Source organism: Tympanuchus pallidicinctus, unplaced genomic scaffold (genome assembly GCF_026119805.1).
Source record: "Tympanuchus pallidicinctus isolate F22 unplaced genomic scaffold, pur_lepc_1.0 scaffold8, whole genome shotgun sequence".
In the NCBI taxonomy this organism is placed as follows: Eukaryota; Metazoa; Chordata; class Aves; order Galliformes; family Phasianidae; genus Tympanuchus; species Tympanuchus pallidicinctus.
In genome coordinates this window covers 5692309-5703328 of record NW_026294802.1, presented here as the reverse complement: position 1 = coordinate 5703328, position 11020 = coordinate 5692309, and the positions used below count along the sequence as shown (strand labels likewise).

Sequence of the window (11020 nt, the reverse complement as noted above, 5' to 3'; positions counted from 1 at the left end):
TCCATATCACTTTAACAAAATGACTTCTGCCATCTCCTTTGAGTCAGTTTCATACAGTCACTGCAAGGGTTATGCATGGTGATGAAGTTCAGCATTACTCAGGTTTCTCTCAGGACTGCAAAAATGCAGAATTATCATAGTTACAAATGAGGTGTGTGTGCTGGGAGAGAATTATTTCTCTTGGAATCTAGAGTGGATTCCTTTCTCTTTTGTTTTTTATCATTAGCTGAGACAGGAGAGTAAGTCACTATGACAAGTGAATTTATAGAGTATGTACCATGACCTTGCCAGCTCTGGAGATGGATCTACTTGCTGTTTATGTACTCACAGCACCATAAAGACAAATACTCTTGTTAATGTAATATGTTTTCAGAGATCATTTCACCATTAAACCATGATCTTCTGGATATGGGAGTAGGTGACAGCTCTCATGTTCAGTCAAGAGGAGCAATCAATTAAGAACATAAACACAGACATTTGCAACAGCAGTCATTATGTAGAGAAATTTCCCACAGGTAGGAAACCACATGAAACTCACTCTGTGTGTATCAAAGAATGTAGTCTAAGCTAGCCACCCAGCTTTGATGCCTTGCATTTCTAATGGCTCCAATAGCATCAGAGCCCACACAGCAGTCTCAGCTCTGTGCTGGCTACTTCTGCCTCCAGTACACATGAAGACTACATGACTACAAGTGGAAACTGGGCTTACATAAGGTCACAGATGGGGGACTAGCAGGAAGCTCTGAGACACCACCACAGAAGTTTGCTGGATGTATTCGAACACAAGAACACACAGACTCAGATCTCTGACAAACAACTGCCCCCAGTGCCTTAGGAGTCTAAATATCTTTCCATGCTACGTAACATCACTTCTTTCTGGGCATTGGAAATTCCCATGTTAAATGAGTCAGAGAGATAAATGCAGCACCAAGACTTTCTTTGTTTAAATTTCTTTAAATATTTAATGAGTTCCTACCTCACAACAACTGCATTAGCTTCTGCACACACAACTGCACACTGGTCTAAACCAACCTCTGCCATCTTGGAAAACAAACAATTTGCTTCCCCTTTTGGATATCCATCATAGCCCAGGGCAACTTATGAACAGAAGCAAAAAGGGAATTTTCTTATGGCAGCTCCAGTTATTTACAGCCCAATACAACTGCTATAAGCTGTTAAATCTTCAGTGAGAGTTCCTGTGTGATTCTACGTTTTGACTGATGTTTGGGAACACTTATGCAGATCTCCATTTCAAAATGACTGATTGTGGATCCTAATCATTGATCAGTATGATACGTGAAGTTTCAGAAAATGATGAAGTCTTTTTTGCCCACAAGTATCATTTGTCCTTGTTCCCAGAAATATAAGTTCCTTTGAAATGAAAAATAATGCTTATAAACAATGATCACAGAAAACTTGAATGAAAAATGAAGGATGAACCAAGGCATCGTTATTTCTGCGCTCATTTTCTTCGCTGTCGTGGGAGACACAACGCTCCCACGCGGGCTGCTGGGCAGCCTGGTCTCGTATTAACTGTGGAGGCTGGTGGCCCCGCATGTGGCACGGGGGTTGGAGCTTCATGATCCCTGAGGCCCCTTCCAACCCTGCCATTCCGCGATTCTGTGATTCACCACAGCCTCTCCGGACGGCCGGGACAGGCAGTAACGCGCCACCTCCCCACGCCGGCTCCGCCCCGCCGCATCGCGGCGTGCCTCGCACAAGATGGCGGCGCCCACGCTGTCGCGGCGCTGTTGCCGCGCGGCGGAGTTATTTGGCGCCCTGCGGCGGACCCGGCCACCGGGAACGCGGCACGTCCACGAGCGGCCGCAGCGGGCCCGGGGCGCCAAGGGGCTGCTGGCGGCGCAGTTCGAGCGCGGCCTCTTCCAGGAGGTGTTCCCGGCGCAGGGCGCGGACGAGCAGCTGGAAGCGCTGCTGGAGCCGGGCCGCCCGCCCGTCGCCGTTTACTGCGGTTTCGACCCGACGGCGGACTCGCTGCACGTCGGGCACCTGCCGGCCGTCATGGCGCTGCTGCACTTCCAGCGCGCCGGACACACCGTCTTGGCTGTGGTGGGCGGCGCGACGGCGCGGCTGGGCGACCCCAGCGGCCGCGAACGCGCGCGGGAGCCGCTGGAGGCCGAGAAGGTGCGGGCCCACGCGCGGGGGCTGCGCGAGGGGCTGGGGCGGCTGCTGGAGAACCACCGCGCGCTGTTCTGGGCGGCGGGCGGAGGGCGGCCCCTGGGCCGGGCGGAGCTCCTGGACAACGCGTGGTGGCTGGGCCGCGAGCCGCTGCTCGACTTCCTATGCGGCGCCGGCGGCCGCCTCCGCATGGGCACGTTGCTAAGCCGGCAGGCCTGCCAAGCGCGGCTGCGCAGCGCCGAGGGCATGAGTCTGGCCGAGTTCCTGTACCCCGCCCTGCAGGCCTACGACTTCTTGCACCTCCACCGGCACCACGGCTGCCGCGTGCAGCTGGGCGGCGCCGACCAGATGGGCAACATCATGTCCGGATACGAGCTCGTCACCAAGTACGTGGGGGCGGGGCTGCGGTGGACGGTGGCTGTGCTTGGGACCTACGGGTAGTCCGGGTGGGTGGTAGAGCCGGCGGCATCCCGGGTTGGATCAGAAATAGCGCGGCCAGCGGGAGCGGGGAGGTGATCGTCCCTCTGTACCCGGCACTGTGGGACCGCATCTCCAGTGCTGTGTTCAGTTCTGGGTCCTTCAGTGCAAGAAAGAGACTGGTGCCCTGGAGCGTGTGCATCAAAGGGCAGTGAAGCTGTAAGGGGTCTGGAGCTCTGGGCTTGTGGGGAGCAGCTGAGGGAACTGAGATTGTTCAGTCTGGAGAAGAGGAACTGAGGGGATGCTTCATCACTCTATGAATGCCTGAAAGGAGGCTGTGGTGTGGTGGGGGTCGGCCTCTTCTTCCAGCTAGCGATGATAGGATGGCAATGGCCTCAAGTTGTACCACAGGAGGTACAGGTTGAATATTGGGAAACATTTCTTCTCAGCAAGAGTGGTGCTGCAGTGGCACAGGCTGCCCAGGGAGGTGGTGGAGTCATCATCCCTGAAGGTATTCAAGAACTGTGTGGATGTGGCACTGAGGGACGTGGTCAGTGGGCATGGTGGGGATGGGTTGGTGTTGACCTAGACAATCTTAGATGTCTTTTCCAACCTTAATGACTCCGTGATTCAAACATCTTGAATGACAGCATGCAGACAGATCTGCTGCTGCCAAATACTATCAAGGTGTAGTTGCACCAAAGTGTAGTATGTGCCTAGAGATGGCTGCAGTGCTTCCCCCAGAAACACAGTGGAAGCTGCTGCTGAACCTTTGCTTATCCCCAAGTTAGGTGCCAGTCTTGCATAATTCAGAGGCACTGCTGGTTGTAGGTGGCAAAGTTTGGCCTTGCATGCGTGCTTGACAAGACTCTCGGAACGGAAAAAAACTGCATAGGTATCCTAACCCACAGGCAGCCTCAGTTACTATTTAGAGCAGAAGACAAAAGTACAGGTCACATTAACTTGCTAGTGCTGCTACTCACAGAGCTATTTTACATACTTAAACTTCATTGCACAAAGAACTTAATTTTTTTTTTTTTTTTTCCTAAAGCACTCTTCATAAAGCACTTCTGAATTACTTTGCTAACAGCTGTGTAACTGCTAAAGGATAATATCTTACAGGATGCCTGAGTTTTCTTAACGATGACCAAAATGTGATTTTTCATCTTCTCTAATCCTCACAGGATGACAGGAACAGATGTGTTTGGAATTACTGTGCCTCTTATTACCAGTACTACTGGAGATAAACTGGGAAAGACTGCTGGCAATGCAGTTTGGCTAAACAGAGATAAGACTTCTCCGTTTGAGCTGTATCAGTTTTTTGTTAGACAACAAGATGACATAGTTGAGAAGTAAGTAGTTTTTCTTCATCTGTCTTCCTGGCTTTGTTTATGAAACTACATCCTGGTGGTTCTCTGTAACTGTTGCATGTGGATGTACTTCCAGTACATGCACACATATTTATATCTACACAGTGGATCATCTTGCATAGTTTTTGGGCTGATTGCACTCCACTTGGGACACCACTGGCTAGGCTTAATAGTGTAACTGCAGTACAAACATCTCTCATAACTTGGCTTGATTCCTGTATGGAGGTTCTGCATCAACTGCACTTTTCAGGCTGAAAAAAGGCTGTGTGGATATTTAACATCAAAATGTTTAATGCTTTCAGACTTTGTAATCATGGAAGTACCTTCATTAATACACTGAATTCCACACAGCTGCATGCCCATTTAAATAATCCTTGTTGTAAAGAGTATACTTCTGATATGCACCTTTAAATTGTTGATGATCCTAAATAATCTTCTGCAAGATACGCAGTCATCAACGCACTGCGTAATTCTGTCTGGTGATCAGCATAGCTGCATGGCTTTGCATTAATGTACTGTGTAACTACTAAGGATGTAAGTTAGAACCTCCCAAGTAGACACACAATTGCACTGCATTCTATAAAATACACTTCATTAGAAAAGTAAATTCCTGATTGTAGTACAAGCTTCATAAAAGCTTTTGGAGCTGTTTTATTTCTGTACGCATTACCCTTAATAAAATGGTAAATAAAACACGAGTTACCATTTTAAATTTAATTATGTGGGCAAAAACAAAGAGTTGTTTGAAAGAATAGCTATAACATGGATTTCTTAAAGAAATAAGAATCATTTTAGTGCAGTTAATGAAGTTTGAATGACAAGGACAGGAAATCTGTAACAATGTTTTTATAGACAAAATAATTTTTTTTCCCTGCTCACAGATACCTGAAACTCTTCACCTTTCTTCCTCTTGAGGAGATTGACCACATCATGGAAATGCATGCCAGAGAGCCTGAAAAATGGGGCCCTCAGAAACGACTTGCAGCAGAAGTAACAAAACTTGTTCATGGCAGAGAGGGGCTGGAATCTGCTAAGAGGTGAAGTTCATTTTGTTGAGCAGTTCTCTTTCAGATATATCTGATGGTAGTTCAGTTATGTGTAGCTTTTCAGGGACTGTTTTAATGGAGTTAGCTGAGACTTTGCTATTAAGAGAAATATATAGCAATGCTCTAGACTTAAGAGATACATAAACTATATTAAAATTGCAAGAGAATGGAGTCCAAAAAAACCCACGAATTCAAAGTTAGAATGGTAGCTCCTAAATTCTTCTGTTATTGCGCGGAGCATCAGAAGAAACTGGGGAGGGAAATCTGTTCAGTTGAACTGTGCTTTGTCCAAAGATGAGACTAGAACTGATTCTGAATGATTTTTGTTCTCACAGGTGCACCAAAGCCCTTTATCACAGCAGTGTGGAGGCACTGGAAGCTATGTCTGACCAGGAGTTACAGGAACTTTTTAGACAGGCTCCTTCGGCTGAATTGATGCTTGAACCTGGAATGACTCTGCTTGACCTGTGTCGCAAAGCAAATGCCATTCCACATGGACCTAGTGGGTATGCTATCAGCCCCACTCTTCAGTAGTACCTCACTTAAACGGGTGGAAGTGGTGTGCTCACTTTAACAAGAGGTCAGAATAACTAAAACAGATAGTAAAGTGTAAGTTACCTGCATGCTGTAGAATCAGAGAATGTCTTGGCTTGAAAAGGACTATAATGATCATCTAGTTTCAATCCTCCTGCTGTGTGCAGGGTCACCAACCATGTGACCAGGCTGAGAGGGGAGGCCTCATTGCATTTTGAAGAGAAAGTGTAGAATAATGCAGTGTCATGTACCATAGCTGTAAAATAAACAGCTGAGAAAGAGACAGCAACAGATTATGTTCCCTTTATCCCTCTCAGGAGGAGAGGATGTGTACAAGACTTAAAATTTATTCAGTTACAAATTAAACCAAAGAAGCATCTGAAATAGCTCTTAACTGATCTTTCAGTACTTACCAGCAACAGGTATCTTCCTCTTGCAATTACTCATTGTTTTTGTTGTTGGTTTCTTTTTTTTAAGGTACCAGAAAATTACAGACGGTGGAGTTTCAGTAAATGGGATTCGTGTAACCAATCCTGAGACTGTTCTTATCCTTGGACAGCATATTCTCAAGAATGGAGTATCATTGCTTAGGATTGGAAAGAAAAACTACTACATTATAAAATGGCTCACATTGTGACAAGAAGAATATCTTCCTAAAATTAGACACCACTTCAACTCTGTTGCTTGAAGAATGTAATTGAAGACGTTTCTATACTGTGCAGCTCACAAACTGCCTAATAGCATAGTTTCAGTTTTCAGAATACATCAACAGAGTTCAAATAAAGGCAGCTGAGATTCTAAACATGTATGATTTCATGTTTTAGCTCTGGAAGTGAATCACTGAACCAGAAAATGATAGAAATCCATACCAGATTTTTTCCTCATCTCCTGTTCATCTCAATCCTTCACAGTGATCACGCTTCACGTAGGCCACAGATTGCATATAGCAGAAAAAGCTGCATGCTATATTATAGCAGTTGCACACCTACACTGGATTTTTTAACTCCACTAAGGTTATGCATTATAATTTGTTACAGCTGGGCTTTTTCTTAACTTACTCCTTTTTAAGTTAATGCAGTGGCTGTCAGTATCAGCTGTTGCCCATGAAGAGTACGGATTCATGTGATGTGCTCTCTCCACTAAAGTATAAGATACAGATCTAAAATACCAAAAAGGAGTGTTTGAAATTGCTTTGGAAACAGGTACCACTGAAGTACAGAACTGGAAAACTGTCACATGCAGCTCTTAGAAGTTACACCGATGAAGAGAGATTTCAAGCACCATTCACAAAAGAATGTGCACGAGAAGATGAAAAGATCCATTTCAAGGAACCAAGATGGAAACTCTCTTCCAACTACTGTATTGTAGGTGGGAGGGGCAATGGTCACCAGATATGCTACAGAACAATTCACAGCAAGATGTGCAAAAGGATACTTGAAACCTTTCCTAACAAGATGAATGCTGCTGTTGACTTTTGACTTCATCCTAACATAGAAAATCAGGATAAGTGGGTAAGGACAAACAACCTACTATCAACAGTTTTTTGTATTTTTTTTTCTTAACAGGTTTGGTTTAAAGCTGCAGAAGATTCACAATAAATAAGTGAAACAGTTAAGTCCTGATAAGTAAGTTTATTATTGGTTATGTATGGTAGCATAATGTGTATGAGCTTTGCAGCTTTATTGTGGTAATACAGAACTGATTCACTTCTTGAAATGGGAGGGGAGATAGATAAGTGTTTTTGCAATTAAAATCCAGCCCTTCAGACAGGGCAACATGCAAAGGCAGCACCTTTTCATTACAGAACACAAAATCGTTCTAGTGCTTATGGCCTTGCTAACATTTGGGAGCACAGCTTCCCAATTCCCTTGTAAGGCCAGCACAAAGGTGAGGACATACTTCAGGGAGTAGATGGAACATTACATTTAAAGGCAGTGGTGTTTTATTCATTGTTCTGAAAAAAACACCTTCACTGCTGGACACTGATACTGCTTACACACCTAAAATCTGTACAGAGCCTTGCTATCTTCAGACTTTTCCCTTCCTGCATTGGTGTTGCTTATGGAACATTGGTCCCACATTATTCACAGTCCTGCAATGTAAACAACACAAAGCTACACATGGTTACCAAAAATATTAGCAGTAAAAGTTGATACTAAAATAACATAGAACTGGATAACTGACTGCAAATTACAGTAATTTAGCAGACTGGCTCAAACTCGGGTGTTGCTTTTTTGTTCATTTCTGAAGGGACCCTTCCTTCCTTCCCCAGTGTAAACAAATGTGAAATCCTCTTGGATTTATAAAGTGATTGCTTTGGGCACTGACTGCAGTGTAGTTTGCAAAGATTCAGTTAATCCTTGCTGGGGGGAAATGCTTTCCTAGTCTGTCAAACTGTAGCATCTTACAGTTTTACAGTCACAGCAGCTGCAAGGAGACCAACCCCAAACTCAGCTGTCTAGATAGTGGTATTTAATAATCATCTCTTACACTGTTGGAATAAGTCATGGTATTTCAGCTTCTTCAAAACCATCTGATACATAAGAATTGGGAAATAACTACAAGAAATTCTAACACTTCTCTAGGACCCCTAATATTCTCTATCTTTCAGGGCAGGAGAGGAGGGGAGTAGTGGTTTTTGTTGTTGCTTAATCAACTTGGTGGTGGTTTTATTTGCATTGTCAACCAAGATTTCAGTAATAACAAGTTATGGTGACTTACTGCTTATACACCAGGGCTTATTTTTCAGATTAAGCTGTAACATGGTGGTGCTTCACTACATGGAGTTATTTTCAGTCTAAGATCCCAATTACTTATTGAGATATCCACATCCTCTATGTTATTTTACTATCTGTAATATACAACAGTATGCAACAATATCGTGTATATTCTATAGCTATATGAAGACAAAAAAAGTACTTAAGTTATTCCTTCCTTGAAAAGAAAAAAAAAAAACACCTACATATCTTGTCAGTTTTCAAGACCAGTTTGCATTTCTTGCAGTTTTGCCTTGTGCTGCAATTATGATCAGAGCTATCCTACACATACAAATCGAAAAAACCAAACACAGTTCTGATGGGAAAATGATAGAAGAGCAGCAAGAGAAACTAAGCAGTTCTTGCTTTCCTCGAAGATCTACTTTGTGTGCTTTTGTATTTATCTTGTTCCTTACTTGGTAGAAGCATTCCAGCAATACCAAAACCTGCACCTGAGAACAAAATACACCAGTGCACACCCATATTAAGCTCCAAATAAACACAAATAGGAGTTAACAGCTACTTTCTGCTTGCAGATAAAGCTCCTCAGAGTAGATTAAGTCATTTTTTATACCTAATCTCCTCCTGCCTTTTTCCCCTCTGTATCCACAGATCCTCATATATCCTCAAATTTCAATTTATTTTTTAAAGCATTAGCACCCACTTTCATCAAGTATTAAAAGGATTTTATTTGTTTTTACAAATACAAAATTGAAAAAGTTAAATTCTCTGTATACAAGATTTATAATAAGATCCATCAACTCCAAGAGCTTTATTCTGTGCTTTCTAACCAGCTCCTAGTAATCCAAACCCTTCCCTGATTCTTTCTAAGAGGTGGCTGGATGTAATCACTACATTTCACACACACCCTGTACACCTAAGTGTTACAACAGTTAGGCCAAGAATCAAAGACAACTTAAAAACCCAGTATTCATTCTTGGGCTGTTTTTATTCCTCAGATACCAAAATATACTCAAATCAGGTATGTTCAGGTGATCATTCAGAGACAGAGCTCCTTCAGAGATGAACAAGTGGAAATAGACTATGAAGTATTTACTGCATGTACAAATGTGTGATTTGCAAGTATAGGAAGAAAAGCAGTATTTTTGGGTCAGAGATTTAAAAAGAACAACAAATGAAAAAAAAAAACAACCATCTGCTTAGCAGCAGGAGACAGCACAAACCAGAAGGCTCGAATATTGTGGCAGCCAGCAGTAAGTGGTGGCTGCTTTCAAGTAGCACTTCTATTTGTAAAGGTGGTAGGAGGTGAGAGGGCCTGCAGCGAATAAAAAAGAAGCTATCTGATCATAAGAACACCTTCAGCAGTTTAAAAGATGCAACTATTTGGACATAATACACAGTTGGTCTACTCTTTTTTAACTTCAAAGAATTAATCGTCCAGTTCTCTCACCTCCAAATGCAGAATTTGACTGGCAATAAGTTAAAAAATTGTGCATTTGAGAACTTCAGTATCAGCAGAAAACACTGTTAGTCTGCTTGCATAATGGAAGGATTTAATTGAAGGGAAAAAAAATACACAAAATTATGCAATTTTGAAACAGAAACAGCAGACTGGTAAGTTTTTTCCCCTGCTTGCAGTTCCATAAAGCAGGGACCTGAGTTTGCAGGGTGTCCAATTTAGCATCTCTTATATTTAGTCCTCCATACCACAGAGGTTAAAAATGAGTTTCACTTCAGTTTTGATGCATTTTACTTCAGAATACAGTTTGAAGCAGACAGACACTCCCCTTACCCACCAAGTGAAGTTCGAAACTGACTACTAAAAGACTCACAAAATTTATTGACAAACTTTTCACACAGATACTGTATATTTACAGTACTACCACACACAGGTCAGGTATTAAATGTCAAACATTTACTAGTCTAAACTTGGCTACAGAAGTTGTTCTCTCTGCGATTGCTTCACAGGATAGAAGTTGGTTGGTTTGTTTGTTTTTTTAATTAAACTGAAAGTTGATCATTGATGACAGAAGTATTTCAGGTTTAAATTAAGTGAGGTTGACTGTAAGAGATGCATCATCTAATCTAGTGAGACTTCTCACCAGCTGCCCAGTATTTCTTCTAAGGGTGGCAGCAACAATAGCACTTAGTTCTGTTTCAGACAATCCATAAAACAATTAATGGCAACCAGTTGCCTATCAACCCTATTACTTACGTAACTGCAGCAGCTGTTATAAGAAATAAAGATGATGAATTGCAGGAGGGCAACTGCAAACTTAAGGCTGTAAAAGCATTCTTAGCTATCCCCCAAACTTGTAAGGGTATACAGTCCTGCCACCTGAACTAGAAGTGAGTTCAAAACTTTATTTCTGGGATCATTCATTTTGTATAGTATCTGTTTATTTAATAACAGGGCTGGTACAGCATGGATTTTTCAAGATTTGCACTGAGGTTGACAAGTTCATTTCTTGGCACTCAAACATTACCAAATTAAAAATGTTTATAAAGCAAAAAAAATTAAAAAAATTAACATTAAAAAAAAAAAAAAAGCCACAGATAAACACTTTGGAGACTTCACATGACATTACAGAGCCAGTTATCACTTGCAAGACATTCTTAAATAAATAGAACTCATCTGCTTTATGTAGCACTTGAAAACTTTGTAATTCAGAATATCCCTTGACAACAGACTGCTGATTGACATTTGGGAGTTAAAACATAGGTTCACTTAGAGACAGTTCTGTTTTGTTGAAAACATTTCTTAGATGCCAAAAGTACAAGGGAAGGAGATGCCAGGGGA

At 42.5% G+C, this 11020-nt stretch overlaps 1 protein-coding gene across 1 annotated transcript; it reads left to right on the top strand.

Annotated features, from left to right (window-relative positions):
- Window positions 1-1427: 1427 nt before the first annotated feature.
- YARS2 (tyrosyl-tRNA synthetase 2) lies at window positions 1428-10769 on the top strand. The gene is given in 6 exon segments (XM_052669407.1): window positions 1428-1521; window positions 1637-2522; window positions 3738-3905; window positions 4805-4960; window positions 5305-5475; window positions 5981-10769. Coding segments are annotated over 6 exon segments (1635 nt in total). The 3' UTR covers window positions 6141-10769.
- The last annotated feature ends 251 nt before the right edge of the window (window positions 10770-11020 follow it).